This window comes from Pollachius pollachius (assembly GCF_949987615.1).
Source record: "Pollachius pollachius genome assembly, chromosome: 20".
NCBI lineage: Eukaryota > Metazoa > Chordata > Actinopteri > Gadiformes > Gadidae > Pollachius > Pollachius pollachius.
The window spans coordinates 3,155,654-3,172,931 of NC_136953.1; the positions used below are offsets into that span (position 1 = coordinate 3,155,654).

Sequence of the window (17,278 nt, forward strand, 5' to 3'; positions counted from 1 at the left end):
GCTGGAGACAAACATAGCATATGCTCATTATTATAAACTACCATGACCATACACAACCCTTTTGTGCGGTGAGAAGCCCTTCATTAGAAGGACTCTGTGTACCTCCTTGCCAGCCAGGAGATGGAGTCCAAAGTGTGTTACGGTAAAAGGTTACTCCGAAAGAAGATTACCTGAAAATAGCCCAGTGCGAATGCCCGGCCTGGTGTAACACCTTATCGGAAGCGGAGGATAACGAATGAATGGATGGAAGAGGGAGAGGGTGACTGGCTGAGATAGCACCGCGCTCAGAATAGCACAGCTATGGGAGATATGGGATAAATATGGGAGAGAAGGAGGGAGGGATGGCAACAAGTTTGAATTAAGTGGGATATTTATATTTCTACCGTGCCGGCGCATTATCGTTTTTGTGTCAGTATGTCTTCTATGATCTTAAACGTCTATGCTGGTTTGTCACTGTCGATCAACTAAAAGCCTCATGCTGAAAATAATGGTGCATGTTCTTATGTTTCAGCTGTCCTATGTCTTAGTTCCTGCCTCCCTTCAACCAGTTTTGTCAACATTCTGCTTCCAACTCGGGTCCCGTTTCATTCAGTACGTAAAATAAAAGATTTGCTGTACAATTTCGAGTCACATCGACCATTCTCGAATCCATCCGGTATCGCTTGACTTCTTTTAAGACCAGCGGTAGCCCTGGCAACCAACATGTGGTCATCAAGTAGCGCTATAATTGCAGCAGATGGTACAGCTCCCGGTGCCATGCTGGAGGGCAAAGGCAGGAGACGCTGATAAGCTAGAGGCCGGTGGGACAACTCTTTGCAACCCCCATCACCCCCAGCACCATACAGTCTATCTACACACACGTGCAAATTAGGGTGACCATTGACAAGTTTTCCGGCCTTCTGCAGTACTTCACAACATTTATATCCCTTATCCCGTATTTTCCTAGCCTCTAGTTTTCAAAAGTAGAACCGCTGCGCGGCGGACGATTTTGGGTTATCTGGCTTTGATACAATGCTGTGGAGAAGGCATGGAAGGGTGTTTGATGTCATTCAAACTACGCACACACGTGGGTCTTTGCTGTCCGCCACGCAATGCCAATGCGGAAAGTTGTGATTCACCACATAGCCACAAGTGATGCAGATTCAGGCGGAATATGAAGGATACCGCAACAAAGAAAGTAAACAGAGCTACAACAAAGACTGTGAAACCAGCTAGCCGGACGGTGCTCTAAGTGTCTCCCCCCCCCCACCACACACGCACACACACACACACACACACATACACACACCCACTCACGCACACAAAAAACTATATTGTACGTGCGCAAATACACACACCACACACACACAGGTAGACAGACAGACAGACACATACACACACACACACACACACCAGGTGACCACGCCGGCGGCCGCAGTGGAGCCTGTGTCGTGGACGCCTCGGAGAACAATGACTTCCGAGAGCGTTGGCTCCTGTGTCCCCCCGGCGTCCTCCCCCTCCCCCCTCCTCACTCCATTCTTATGTCCCCCTAATCTTTCCTGTCTTGTGGCGCGCCAGCCGACCAGACACCCACACATGAACACCAGAACACACACACACAAACACACACATGCGCACCTTTTCCAAACAGAGACTTTCCTGGCATCTATTGACTATCATGTGAACTCTCTCTGACCCAGCTGTTTGAAATGTTGACCCCTGTCGGCATTTGCGATTATAGGTGTGTGTGTGTGTGTGTCTGTGTGTGTGTGTGTGTGTGTGTTTGTGTGTGTGTGTGTGTGCTGTTTGCTCATGTGTGGTCATGTGTAAAACATGCACGTGGGCATATGTAGGTAGGGCGAGCACACATTTATGTCTGTATGCAGTATTTGTGTGTGTGTGATTGTGTCTGTCTGTACATACGTATTTATGTATTAATGTAAGTGTGTGTGTGTGTGTGTGTGTGTGTGTCTGTACATACGGATGTATGTATGTATTAATGTATGGGTGTGTTTGTGTATGAGTGTGAGAGAGAGCAGGAGACTTTGGGTTCATCCACCCCCACCCTCATCCCAAATATGACGGCTGCTTGCCTTTCCTGCACGAGGAGTCGCTGTGACGAGACCACCACCCCAGGCACCCCCCACCCCAACTCCATGCAAGACCCTCCCACCCTCTTCCACACACATAAACCCACACATACACACACTGCGCTGCATGGTTCGCAGCACGTACCTTGTCCCCCCCCCCCCCCCCCCACCACCTCTCTGTTTTCTTTGTCATGTTGGCCCAGAGGAAAGCAAACAGCCCCCTGGGGGGCTCAGAGCAAACACAGCTCAAACGTCAGCGCAGCACCACGAGGACGGGGCGCCACACTGCGTTCAGACCTGCGTTCAGATCAAGCACACGCTCACAGAGACCTGTCTATGGTTTATTTATATATATATATATATATAGAGAGAGAGAGAGAGAGAGAGAGAGAGAGAGACACACACACACACACACACACACACACACACACACACACAAAAGGCCAGTGCCAATGGTGTTCAATGTTAAATCATACAGAAGATGCTTAGATTATAGGGTGAATCCCTCTGTTTGGGTTATTAATCTTTGCTTGGTTCTCGCTCCATGCTGTATTATATTGGACTGTTTCCGTGGAGGCTTCATCGTCAGACAAACACAGGTGTCGCTCATCATACTAATTATGTATTATGAGCCGGCTACTTTTATGCACACAGGCACAGGGTCCAGTGTGAATGATGGGATACCCACACTACTGTAGTATGCTACCTATTCCTGGCTACACAATGAGCCCAGCTCTGATTAGTGTCCATGGTAACCTTGGTTTTACGTTGACGGAACCGCATCCACTATTAGATGTTGAAACATCTTGTTGCAGAATATGGATGAATGATAATTTTTCAAATGTGTTTTACCCATTTAGACATTGAAACGTTTTTACGATTTGCAGTGGCTATGGATTTGGCATCTTGCTTGAGGATGAGTCGTACAGACAGTGGGGGATCGAACCAAGTTCCTTTTGAATAAGAGCACGACACCCTTTCCGCCCTTTCTGTCCCAATCCACTTGCTCACACCATCGTAGGTGGCGACTGACTGCCTGGTGTATTAAATGGACGGACAATAGACCCTGTTCCCAGAGGGGTCAACATCAAACCCAGGTGTCCCTGATGACACTAATCAGAGCTGGACTCATTGGGTGTAGCCAGGCATAGGTAGTAGACTACAGTAGTGTGGGTATCCAATCATTGACCATGGACCCTGTGGTCGTGTACATTAAAGTAGCCGACTCATAATACATAATTAGTAATATGAGCAGGCGCGTCGTTAGACCTGGGCATTAGAGGTAGCCGGCTAGCCTTTTAGTGAGATCAGGGAGTGTTAGGGTAGTGAGAAGGACAGTAATAAAATATCTTTTGTAAGATGGCTATAAGAAGAGAGACCCGCAGTGAATTCAACCCGGTCCACTTGACATCGGGTAGGTGCACGACAGTGGTACCGTAAAACTTCAATAGCCCGGGCTTTTATTTGTTTCAATCACTGAACTTTCGAACAAAACTCTTGCTCAGCAAAGATGGGAAATACTATCAAATGTATTATTTAAACTAGTATGAGTATTAGTAACCTAGGTCGAATAACGCCTGCACGCATGCTAAAACACACACACACACACACACACACACACACACACACACACACACACACACACACACACACACACACACACACACACACAGAGGCGGAGTGGTAATCGGGCGAGTCGGGAGAATTCCCTGTGGGCCGTTAACGTTTCGGGGCCGCCTGGCTGATTACTGCGGGATAACAATATTGCGTTTATAAAAGTTCTTTGAAGCGCCGTCCGGTAGCCTGAGCTGTGCAACCACAACCTCTCACTCAATCTACACACGCAACACATCCAATCTGTCAACGTCGCAACCAATTCGATTTTGTCTAGAGGGGAGTGACTGAGCGCCCCCTCCTGAAGTGGTACAGCCCAGGTCGGCCTTGAACTGCGATTGGTCAGAAAGACGTAACAGCTAATGGCAACATTGAACTCTCGTGCAGGCTCGAACAGAGTGACACACACACACACACGCACGCACGCACACACACGCACACACACGCACACACGCATACACACACGCACACACACACACACACTTTTTCACCCGCTCCGTGTCCAGCATGTTCCACGCTTAAAGCACCCTGGCTACTAGTATGCGGCGAGCTGCGGCTGTCATGTTCCCCCCTGCGGTGTATTCCTTGTCCGCAACCCCTGCCATCCAGTTGTCATACGATTCATGCAGACTGCCTTTGAACGGCTGATTCCATGGATGTACTTTGCGTGTGCCGTGTTTTCCCGCCGATGTGGGGAAAGCATATGGTTGTGCTTTTGAAAGCTTAAATAAATGGACAAGTTGACTATGAACAATTATTGAAGTTTAACATTTTGTTCAGCAAATTTGACAACTGACAGATGCAATATTGTAGCCAGTGAAAACGGCAAAATTCTGTCGTGTACATTTATGGGCAGATTTAGAATCATTTGTTGCAAATTGTATTCTATATGCATAGCGCAATAACGTCAATATTGCTGTTTAGTGCTGCTTGCACCGATTCAGGAGACCCGCAGTGAATTCAACCCGGTTAAATTCATTGGGTAGGCGCATGACAGTGTTTATTTGGCAACCAGCTTTTCTAATGCCTCATTTTGGCTTCTGGTGTATGTGGTGCACTTTCTTATCCTTAACGTAAACATTTACCTACTCAGTAGGCCTGCCCCGACGTGAGTCAGACATGACGATTGGTCTTTCCTTTCCTTCTCAAACTACGTTACAGTTGCATATTTCATCAGCCCGATTTTCACATTTTCTCGGGGGATAAACCCCCGAACCCCCCTTTTAAAAGGGCCCTAACTTCTGGGCTTTAGCCCCGAATGTTTTCAATTGCTAGCCACGCTGATGATTATGAGCAAGATTGTTTGTCGGACGATGAACATGCTGATTGGGGCAAATTATCCTATAAATGTTTTAACATTGGACATGCGCTGGCCTTTGGTCTCTGACGCCGATCCTTTGGGTCACTCAACATAAGCCCTTCCAGGGCTTTTGTTGGGAGACGTCACCGCTTCCGGTAGACCCCCGGAAGGATCCAGGACTTCCAGGAAACGTTGGCGGCTTCCCCTCTCGCGTAGGGGCCGTTTTGAGGACAGCCTTTCTGATGTCTCCATGTATGACACTGGCAATACGATGCAGAATAGGAGCGGCCGCGCTGTTGTCTCGGCAGGATCACACAAAACTCTAACCAGTGGATGGCCACAAAAAAGCTAAACATTTCTCAAATACTTGTGCATTCATATCTTCCTGAATTGATGTCTGTTTCCTGCAAAGGTAGCGCTATGGTCAAAGGATTTTCCTTCCCCCCGGATCGAGGGTTTGTAATGGAAGAGGCATAGGAGAGACTGCTGTGGTCACGTGGTTGTGTCCCGAGGAAGCATATATCAAGCGGAAAGTATTCAAAGATTGCGGTGTGTCTGTCGCTATACAGTGGCCCTTAGGTCAACTTCCTTGAAAGAGTTCCTATGCTCTCTGCATCACGATGAATTCATCATTGTTTAAAGGGGGAGGGGGGGGATTCCTCATCTTTTCCTGGATGAGGTTAAGACGTCGGCCAAAGCGGACGTGGTAAATGAGAGTTTCCCAGAATAAACACAGTAAACATCAGTTGGGAGGGGAACACAGGTATCAGGTCAGGATGTATGTCTCGACACACACTTGTCACGAGTAGCTCCTCTTCTTTGCGTGAATGTGAGTAATTTCCATGAGAGCCTAGCCAAAATCAGGTGTTTCGTATTATGGGTTAAAGAGTTTATTATTCAATACTGATGAATTTACAATCACACGATCTGGGCTGGATGTTGGTTTCATAGAAACACTGATTAGGATTGAATAGTAGATCATGATGCCAAGAAACTTTGATAAGCCAAATGAACTAGGTTGGATAGATTTGCCCTGTTTTCTTTCCTTTTATTTTTCAGCCAATTCTGGAACATGAAGCCAGACCAAATGAACGTTTGAGGGGATCACTCAGAGAACAATAATGGGAGGGAAGTTACCGCACGTCTTTTGGGGAGACGTTATTTACTTTTTTAGGGCAATTGTTAGGAGACATGCAGATTATCTGGATGACAATAAAAGAAAAATATTTTCCCTTTGGAGGAGGAAGTAGTTCAGATAGTCATCACCAAAACAATGCTACTTTATTTTCAAAGTCATAAATAAAAAAAAGAACGCCATCACTTTGTAGTAACACCTACCGGATAAGATCCACAAAAGAGCTTCGTTTCCAATTAATGGGCGATAGACGGACTCATGGGCGCACTGGTGAGGACCCTCTGAAGTGGACTATGCACACACGGATATGGAGTTTACCAGTGAGTTGTGGATACACTTGATGTTTCTACTATAAAACGGTGTTCTTTGTTGTGTGTCTCTGTCGGCGCTTGGCTCAACAGTCCAGGGACTCTCGGGCAGTGGATGATTAATCGCTCGCTGCGGTGCGTAAAAGGCGCGCGTAAAAGGCACCGCGGGCCATCACGTCGTCGCCGACCTCAGGTCAGGCGAATATAACGTTTAGCTGGGCTGCAGTGGAGACCATTCCTCTATCCCGCCACCGGGACATGAGGTTCATGCTCAGATCACCCTGACAAGGCGATGTGTGCATGGATTGGATGGGACTATATGCTTACTCCTTTGGTGTGACCTGTAAAGGTTGATTTCCGTTCAGACGACAGATTTATTCCACAATGTTTTTAAAATATGTTTCACCTGTTTGCGAATGTCGCAGAAAATCGTTAGAGGTAAGAGTGTTTCACTTACTCACTTTGGTTTGGCTCCGATCGTTTTTTTGAGATTGAGAACTTATTTCAAAAGGATATTCTCAAACCCATACATTGTTAATGGACATTTAAGTTATTTTTAGACTACTATTATGTTTTTGCCTTTAAACAGGTTAGTGCCATATATGTAGGCCATACAATGTCATTAATTGTCCCAAAAGCCCTCAACTTGTCCTTAAGCATATCCTTAAAAGTAGCATCCAACGTCATATATTCAGATTTCTACTCGGTTAAATCCAGCATTGTACAGTATCCGATTTACCAATATCGCACTGGTCTAAAAAGAGGGGGAAAGGGGGCGGTGGGATACAGTTGGTGTGTTTATGTGTATTTCGAGGGTTGTGGAATGTAGTCAAATTGCATGCAACTTTTAATGTTGTCATGACGCGTTTGGAGCGCCATGTATCCCGCCTTCGCTCATGTGCTTCAACCATTTATTCCTTATAAGTACTATATTTTGGGCTATACAGGCGCAACTCTGCAGAAGGAGAAAGTTTCCAAAATCGCACGTGAAACCTGAATTTGCGCTTCTAGGAAACCGATGAGTCACAGACTAGTAACAGACTCATCCTAACACACAGGAGAGCATATCTCTGCAGAGTAGCGCAGTTTCCTTCACCATCTTGTTCCTCGCAGTTGGTTATAATCTGTAAGCAGGGAATCATGTATGTAGGCCATACAGTATTGAAACAAACTCCTCAGCAAGTACCATCGTTTTAGGTCAAATAGAGGTGGCTTGGTAGATAAACACCAGAGAGACAAAACTGCAGCTTCAAACAATAGTTAATGCTCAAAAACTTAACTTTCGGACCACTGATAATGAACACAGAGACACATTTCTGTTTCTTGTATGTTTTTTTTCATATATGGCAGTTCATATATATGTTCATACCATGATTACATTATTATATACATTATTATTATTATTATTATTATTATTATTATTATTATTATTATTATTATTATTATATACATTATTATTTACCAATAAAGATAATCAACAAAGACACTTAAATGTCTACATGTGGCTATCCGACTACAACCTGCCAGTGTTGAACAGTAGCCAAAGACAAAGGTATTTTTCTCCCGTGCAACACCCATTATCCCCTCCCCATTTAAAGCCTGTTGCCTATGTGTGTGTGGGAACACGTGTTTCCACACTGGCGATTCATTCATTCTCACGTAGACCATGGTAAAGGTCGAGGCCGATAATGCTGAGTCACACACTTTTAGGCGGCCTTTTTGGACAGATACCAAAGCCTACTATAATTAGCTTACGCTTTACCCACCGCTCGCAACCTTGGACAATGGACAGCAAGGATGTTAGTGAGGTGCAAACTGTGAAAATTGGCAGTTTGCGCAACTTGCAATCTCCAGCATGAAACTAGGATTATTGAAACCCATTTGGGTTGTTCACAGTATGGACTTCTGTGGCTACAGGGGAGTTGACATGAAGCTTCTTGTAAAGGCAGCTTTATTGACTGTGCACAGTGGGTTGGGACGTGCTCCCTTTGCTCACTTTCATGACCACTAAGAGGCCTTGCTGTCAGTATATTCCTCCTGTGCAGTGTGCATGCACCAAAACTTCAACGGTTCACAGGGATGCACCAGATACATTAAAATAGGTGTTTATACATCATGGATATACGATGACTGAACCCTTTGAGGAACTTCAGTCTCCCAAATGGCACTGACCACTTAATTCCACAGAATACTCAGAAGTCATTAGCTGTAAAATCTGTAATACCTTTTGCAGAGTAGGACCTTAATATGATTAGTCAGCGTGTGTGGCACTTAAGTGTGCATGTAAACCTCGTTTGGTTTCTTTAGGGAAGGTCTTGTCCTGGGGTCTTTGAGTTTTTGTGTCAGGCCTAAGTATCCTTTACCTCACCCAAAAAAAAGAAGCTGTGCTGTGTTCCAATGTCGTCTGCCTGCGTCACACAGCCATGTGGCTCTGAAAGGCTGCATTCAGGAGATGGCATGAGACGGGGAGAGGGGGGGTGGTGGTGGCGGAGAAGGCCAGATCTCCCACATGATCCACAACACTAGAAGCGCTGGCTGGCTAGCTTAGTTGTCCAAGCGCACTCTGTTCCACGAACGGAGCGCCAAGCGTGTGTCTAATCGCATGCCCACATAATTGATGCCGGCATGCCTTGGGACATCAGGTGATGCCCCTAGTGTGTTTGTGTGTGTGTGTGTGTGTCTGTGTGTGTGTGTGTGCGTGTGTGCGTGTGTGTGTGCTTGTATGTAATTGTGCACGTGCGTCTGTGCCTGCGTGTGTGTGTGCATGTGTGGGTGCATGTGTGCACATGCGGGTGTGCCTGCGTGTATGTGTGTGCCTGTGTGTGTGTGTATGTTTCTCAGATCCCCAAAAAATGACATCCTCAGTGAACATGAGCCTAGGCCTGAACTCTGCAGTCCCATGGCGCCATGTGGTCTGAAAATAACCAGGCTAAATTTCTGACCAATTAAATGTGTAACCTATTTCTAGGTATCTTAGTGTGTGTGTTGCTTCATGGGTTCTAAAGAGCAAATAAGTTCAGGTCCCAAATTTGGAAAGTAATGTTATGGGCCTTTCTAGAATGCCAGTCTTTATTATTGAAACATTATAGTTGATAACAATAGTTTTACTATTGCAATTGTTGCTGCAAGGGTTAGACTCTCTGTTGAGTGCAAAGCTTTTTTTCATTGGATAATAAATCCTGGTAACTTTGTCTGTTCATTGGCGATAACCTTGAAAAGACAGCACATGCATGAAGAAACATTTTCCTGTTTAGCCGCTACAGATTAGTAATTACGGAATTCGGGATACTTTGAATGTATGGAAATAGAATGGAATGAATCACAGAGAAATGGTGCTGTAATTCTCATGTTCAATGAATGACGTATCCACATGACTACTGTCACAACCCAGTTCAAAGGTTGGACAACAAGGGGCACAGCATACGAGAGAACTCCAGTCTTTCTATTGATTTAAGATCAACAAATATTAATGACTGTGGGCGTCTGTGGTCTCCGTGGTGTTTACATTTACATTTAGGGGATTTCCAAGTAGGGGGACCACTCAGCGTCGCCCTTCACCTAACCAAACCATCGACCCAACCAATTAAAGACAACCATCTTGGTGCCGGGATCTGCTGGCAGAGACATTATTGTTTGTGTTTATGTGTGTGTGTGTGTGTGTGTGTGTGTGTGTGTGTGTGTGTGTGTGTGTGTGTGTGTGTGTGATTGCAGGACTATTTGCCCTGCTGTTGATAGTGCTAGAGTGGACCCGACCCTGCCTGCCTTCCCCTCTGAGACCCATCTGCGACCTGAGGGTCCTCAACCACTTCATCAAGGAGGCCAGAGACGCAGAGACTGCAATGGTGAGGGCACGCACACATGCACCCACACACACACACGCACACATGCCGGCACACACACACACCTGCACACATCCCGGCACACACAGACACACGCATAAACACGCAGGCACACACTCACACACATAAACACGAAGTCCCCCACACAAGCACACAGACATAAACATGCACGCACGCACTCCCACACACACACACACACACACACACACACACACAAACACACACACAAAGACTTATAAACACCCACACACACATTAACACGCATGCATGCACACACCCTCTCTCTCTCTCCCCAGACTATCTCATAGCCTGGTAAAAGAAAAGTGAATGACTAATAAAACGGCAAGTACAACAAAGCTACAACAAATCTATCAAAGTCATGGGTTCTGTTCTTGTTTTAGTCTGACACCAGGTGCACTACAACTCCCAGCCTTTGTGGCACATACGCACAAAGGTTTACTTCAAGTTCAATATTGACATCAAACTAGGAGAATAACGCCACTTTCTGTCTTATCCTCTCTCCCGGCTCAGCGGTCGTGTTTGGAAGGATGCAGTCTCTCTGAGTCTGTCACTGTTCCCCAAACCAGAGTTGACTTTGAAATCTGGGAGAGGAAAACTGTAAGTAAAAAAACATAACTAATGCATATATAGGCTGATGTATGCCAGTTGGTGGGGGCATTTAATCAGTGAATACATTCTAACCACGGGTGGCTCCCCTGGAAGTCGAACCCCTAACCCTGGCAGGGTTGATACTATGCTGTAGCATGGCTGTGTACCTATCCTTCGGAACGTCAATTATACGAAAAAAGCGGCAGGGTGGATTCGTAGTGGTTGTGGTGTTTGACTCCCGGGTTCGAACCCCATGTCCGCAGCCTATATATATATACAGCCTGCTCGTAATGCTTACTGAAAGAAGTCGCACTGGATAAAAAGGCTCATAAGTCAACACAAATATCTATTTCAGAGGGGATTGTGTCAAGGTTAAACACTGAAACCAATGCACTCCATGTTGTTCCAGGCAGAGGTCCAAGCACAGGAGGTGCAGTCGGGCCTGTGGCTGTTGCACCAGGCCCTGAGTCTGCTGCAGAGATCCGTTACCAACACAGCGCTGCAGAGCCACTTAGACAACAGCCTCCGGAACCTGCTCAGCACCAACGCCGTGCTGCGCAGCCTCAACTTCCAGGTGAGGCTTTGCGTTCTCAGAGATGACGCAAGGACACTCATTTCATCCATGGTGTGCTAATGGCTGTTGATAGATTTTACCTTTACCTTTCGTTTTCTGTTGAATGCAGGCTACGAAAGAAGCCGTTTTCTGTGTAGCATTATACCGCTGCTGTGGAAGGGACATGTATGAACCTGGCCGTGTTTGGTGATGGCGTCCACCATGACATTGAGGTGTTGGTCGTGTCTTTCCTTCAGGAGTACGTCCCCACAGACGGTGGCCCGGACGGGGAAGATACATGGCGGGTATCCACGGCCGCAGAACTTCTTCAAGTGTACGTCAACTTCCTGCGTGGCAAGGTGCACCTCCTCCTGTCGGGTGCGCAGGCATGCCAGCAAGACGTCAGCTGATTGGCCAAGAAACTGGACAGAGTTTTTTTTTTCCTTTAATTGTATATTTATTGTATTCAACACTTTTTGACCACCCTACCACCGCGCTTATTGGACATAACGGAAAGTGGCAGATTTTGTATCCGCCATGTACCAAAGAAACGGACGACTTTGGGCGGAGGCTGAGAGCCAAAATGGCGGCCCTTACATCTTCTAAGACTGCACCTTGGAATGTGAAGACGTGGCGTCTGGACATGTGGGGGGGGGGGGCAGCACACATAGACTAAAGCAGATGAATTGCACTGCTTTAAAAGCTTTCCAATCAGCACTCTTCAAGCACTTTGTGTGTGTGTATGTGTGTGTATACTTGTTGTGTGTCGACCGCGTCTACGTGTGTATGTGTATGTGTGTGCGTGTGTGTGTATGGGTATGTGTGTATGTGCGTGCGTTGGTGTTTTCTGTCAATTTGACCCTTGAACCCACCTCTTCTGATTGTATGGTGGACTCACGGCAGTGGACAATGCAAGGCAGTGGACCACACAGAGAGTATAGTTTGCACCTGGAAAACTGCGGAACGATAAGTTTGCAACATCTTTTTTCCCATCGCCACTTCAGAGAAGGCCGGGTGGAGTGTTGCCGTGATTTTTATCCTTGGCCTCACCAGAACACAATGATGTTATTCTACAGTAAATATTTTAATATATATTTGTAATTGTTCTGCAACAGATTATTTATAAAGATTTTTATTTCTGCCTTTTTAGAGCTGCAGTCACTGTTGAATGTATTTTTTTACACTCTCGCCTTTTAGGTGTGTCAGGGGGGTTCCTCGAGCCCCCGGTTGCTGGCTAGAGCTTCGAGCTCACCCGTAGAGGTGTCCGTCACACCAAGATCATCTTGACCATGTATCTATATGGGTAGAGATGCCTAGCGTTGTCTTTTAAAATTTTTATACTCGCTACTCTCCAGAAGTATAGAAACATTCAGACAAATAATTAATTAAAGAAGAAAAAGTGTTTGATTTTGTGTCTTTTTTTTAAAGAACGGTTTAGTCTTTGGTGCTATCGTTTTAGCTCCAAATGACGTGTGTGCGTTTGATGACGCTAGTGCCACATGCGCAATCAGCGCTGAACGACGAGGATCCGTGCGGAAAACAATGCCAGCAGGAAGAAATGTGATTGGGCTTTTTATGGCTTACATCCTGCAAGGAGCTCAAACCTAATCCATTTTCCGGACTCCCAAGCTTTCTAATTCACACTTGCAAACAGTGCGTTGTTCCCACTCTCGTATGTCATCGCTTCACGTCACAGGCATAGCAATCAGTCCACACTGGAACCGTGCGTCGCTGACGAGAGACGCGCGTCCACTTCATTAGAGTCTAGTTAGTTAGTTAGTTGTTGCTTCCCAGCTTTAACGACGGATGGTGACCAAGAGCGTTGTTTCCTAAGGATGTTTTTCTTTCTTGTTTTGTCCTTAAGCCCTCTGCATTCCCACCATTCTTTAGTTATTTTAACTCTAAATATTATTTGCGGGATTAAAAAGGATGTGGATTTGTTATGTGTCAACAATAAGTCTATTGGGGGAGAAACAAGGTCTGGTGAAAACAACCGATAAGGGACATTTTGGCAGTGGGTTGGAGACACTGGAGTGTGTGGTTTGCCTCACGCAGTGGCCAACTAACCAATTTGATTTTCCTACGTTCAAGGTTCAGAATGTGTTTTAACAATTCTCATGGATGTCCTTATCTCAGCTGATATGCTACCGCTTATTCAGGGAGAAATAAAGTCACAAAAAAAAAAGGTTATTACAATGGATCACACTTGGGCAACCAGGGGACAGAAATGGGGGGCTGGACCCGAAGTCCTCCGTAAGACCTGCAACATTAACAATGAAGCTTCATCTCTGCTTCCTAATCCTTCATTGGGATAAGGATAAATAAATACACCACCGTCTGCGGTACTTGGACTTAGAATTGTCCTTATTTTTTAAAGAAAAGGCACTGTTTTTTTTAAAATAAAGATAACGTGAAATGAATCAAAAATACAATCTAGACATTATTAATGTGGAAAATGACTATTCTGGCTGGAAACGGCTGATCTTTTATGTAATATCTACATAGGTGTACAGAGGCCCATTTCCAGCAACCATCACTCCGGTGTTCTAATGGTTTGTTTAGCTAATTGTGTTAAAAGGCTTTTCAGCTGTGTTAGCACAGCTGAAAACTGTTCAATAAAGGTGTGAGTTTCCATGGAAAACATGAAATAGTCTGGGTGAACTTTTGAACGCTAGTGTTTTAGAGACTGTTTTAGAGACTTAACTGATCTAGCCACATCTGATGTCTTGAGACTCTATTTTCTTTTTATATACTCGTCCTTTTTTTATTTATTTATTGTATTCTGTACTTGCTTGCAAGTTTTTAGTAAGACCACATACAATGTCTGCTTTGGATTACCTTACAATAATGCTGCTTTACAATAATTGTACTGCTTGTTGTCAAATATGTTGCATGTCGCCTTGGACAAAGATGTCTGCCAAATGAAATTAAAGTAAAGTAAAATAGTGTGAATGCAATGCCTTTAGGTTCACTCCAATTAATTACAAAGTCAACCCTACGTGACAAGTCTAGCCAGAGAGATGTCCTACCAATGGACCGTACCATCTGCAGGGCTAATCCATCACAACTGGGAGGTCAAATATTGGGCCCCCTTTAACGGTACACCTGCAGTTCACACATGAGTGAATGACTGCACGAACACACATCTTGTATCCCAATTCCACTTTATTTTTCATGACACGTTGGCAATATTTAATTCCTTAGATATATGTATATAAATATGAAAACAAAATATTTCTGTAGGCCTTAAAATTAAAAAGAGGGATTCACATTTGGCACTGCTATATATAAGCAAGTCATGTTGAACATTTCCATAAATAAACTAAAAGTTGCCTAATACATTTGCACCACATTCTACTTATCACAGACAACACAATCCAAGAAATAAACACTCATCAGTTTAAACAGAAAATACAGGATTCAACTTATAGCCATTTCCTTGAAGGTCAGCGACCACACCAGAGCAGTGACAAATGGCTCACGCGCACACGCGCACGCACACACACACACACACACACACACACACACGGGTACTGGGTACTATGGGCTGGGGTAATACACTTTAATATGAATGGCAGAGTTATTGCGCGTGCGCGTCATGGGCTCCCCAGGGGCCTCGTCGGGGTCGTCCGGCTCCAGGTCGTCCACCAGCTCCACAGTTGAAGTGTTGGCGGCCAACTGCAGCGCCCCCTGGCTGCTGGCCTGCAGCTGCAGGGCGATGTTGATGGCCCGGTTGATGGCCAGGCCCAGGCCGTGCACGCAGATCTCCCGGTGCCCCCCGCCCTCCAGCAGCTTCTGACAGCGCGCCAGCTGTGCGCGGAAGTCCGTCTTCATGTTCACGTAGACGTCGTTGCGTCGCTTGGGGAGTTTGCGGGGAAGGCGCTTGCGGAGGGTGTACTCCACCGGGTCCATCTCCACCGACTGGAGGCCGCCGGAGGGCGGCGTCAGCGGGTTCTGGGGGAGCACGGCCGCCCCTGGGACTCGTCCGTCGGTCATGATGCTGTGTGGATCTGCAGTAGAACTCGCTGGTGAAGAGCCTGCAGAGAACAAGAACATGCATGCATCTTTAAATGCGTGGAGACCAACAGGAGAGGCTTGCTGCACGATGCACCAACCTTTTTTTTTTTTATCATATTAGATAACAATGCATAAACACATGCATTTGCATAATAAGTCATTTACGAAATGTAATGTTATTATGTGAACAAATAACGACATTCTTACGAAATTGTGCCATGTGACGGACTAGACACTGCAGTTACGTTATGTCAACGTTCATTGACGATACAAATAACGATCTAACACATATTCATTGACTTAAATCATATACTTTACCTTGAGAAAATACAACGTGACTATCCGTCGTTTTCTTGCATTTAATGGGGTATATTCTTGGTCTGTGTATGTATTCCTGGTCTGTGTATATTTTCGTGCTCCGGAAGCATTATTTATTTTTCTTTTATTGAAGTGAGTAATGCAATACCGCCACCGACTGGAGCGGAGTGGACATCTCTACAGATACAGTTTGCATGAGCTTAAAGTGACTTGTGATGAATGGTTTGTAAATTCTTACAATACTAATAAACCCCATCAATGTGCTGTATTCTGTTGTATCACTCAACCAGCCAAAGCAACCGACTTCTACCAACACAACCAAAAACATTGTGGATGATAATTATATAGTTTAATTTGGCTACAATGAATTACAAAGGTGTTATGGTATTGTACTGTGATCATTCTGTAAGTCATATATATATATATATATATATATATATATATATATACAGTGGGGCAAAAAATATTTAGTCAGCCACCAATTGTGCAAGTTCTCCCACTTAAAAAGACGAGACAGGCCTAATTTTCATCATAGGTAAACCTCAGCTATGAGAGACAAAATGAAAAAAAAATGCAGAAAATCACATTGTCTGATTTTTTTAAGAATTTATTTGCAAATTATGGTGGAAAATAAGTATTTGGTCACCTACAAACCAGCACGATTTCTGGCTGTCAGACCTGTAACTTCTTCTTTAAGAGGCTCCTCTGTCCTCCACTTGTTACCTGTATTAATGGCACCTGTTTGAACTCCTTATCAGTATAAAAGACACCTGTCCACACCCTCAAACAGTCACGCTACAAACTCCACTATGGCCAAGACCAAAGAGCTGTCAAAGGACACCAGAAACACAATTGTAGACCTGCACCAGGCTGGGAAGTCTGAATCTGAAATAGGAAAGCCGCTTGGTGTGAAGAAATCAACTGTGGGAGCAATTATTAGGAAATGGAATACATAAAAGACCACTGATAATCTCCCTCGATCTGGGGCTCCACGCAAGATCTCACCCTGTGGGGTCAAAATGATCACAAGAACGGTGAACAAAAATCCCAGAACCACACGGGGGGACCTAGTGAATGACCTCCAGAGAGCTGGGACCAAAGTAACAAAGGCTACCATCACTAACACACTACGCCGCCAGGGACTCAAATCCTGCAGTGCCAGACGTGTTCCCCTGCTAAAGCCAGTGCATGTCCGGGCCCGTTTGAAGTTTGCTAGAGAGCATTTGGATGATCCAGAACAGGATTGGGAGAATGTCATATGGTCAGATGAAACCAAAATATAACTTTTTGGTAAAAACTCAACTCGTCGTGTTTGGAGGAGAAAGAATGCTGAGTTGCATCCAAAGAACATCGTCGTGTTTGGAGGAGAAAGAATGCTGAGTTGCATCCAAAGAACACCATACCTACAGTGAAGCATGGGGGTGGAAACATCATGCTTTGGGGCTGTTTTTCTGCCAAGGGACCAGGACGTCTGATCCGTGTGACGGAAAGAATGAATGGGGCCATGTATCGTGAG

At 45.3% G+C, this 17,278-nt stretch overlaps 2 protein-coding genes across 2 annotated transcripts; one reads left to right on the forward strand and one right to left on the reverse strand.

Moving 5' to 3' along the window:
- Positions 1–6,398: 6,398 nt before the first annotated feature.
- On the forward strand, positions 6,399–11,837 carry epoa (erythropoietin a; the record flags this gene model as incomplete). The annotated part of the gene is made up of 5 exons (XM_079758390.1): positions 6,399–6,438; positions 10,138–10,268; positions 10,797–10,883; positions 11,284–11,448; positions 11,685–11,837. The coding sequence occupies exons 1-5, from the start codon at positions 6,426–6,428 to the stop codon at positions 11,835–11,837; spliced, it is 549 nt and encodes a 182-aa protein (XP_079614516.1). The 5' UTR covers positions 6,399–6,425.
- A 2,737-nt stretch (positions 11,838–14,574) lies between these two features.
- On the reverse strand, positions 14,575–15,869 carry pop7 (POP7 homolog, ribonuclease P/MRP subunit). Its single transcript, XM_079757741.1, has 2 exons — positions 15,763–15,869; positions 14,575–15,464 (listed from the first exon to the last, which is right to left on the reverse strand). Exon 2 carries the CDS (start codon positions 15,421–15,423, stop codon positions 14,968–14,970), a length of 456 nt encoding a protein of 151 aa, XP_079613867.1. The 5' UTR covers positions 15,424–15,464; positions 15,763–15,869; the 3' UTR covers positions 14,575–14,967.
- Between the last annotated feature and the right edge of the window lie 1,409 nt (positions 15,870–17,278).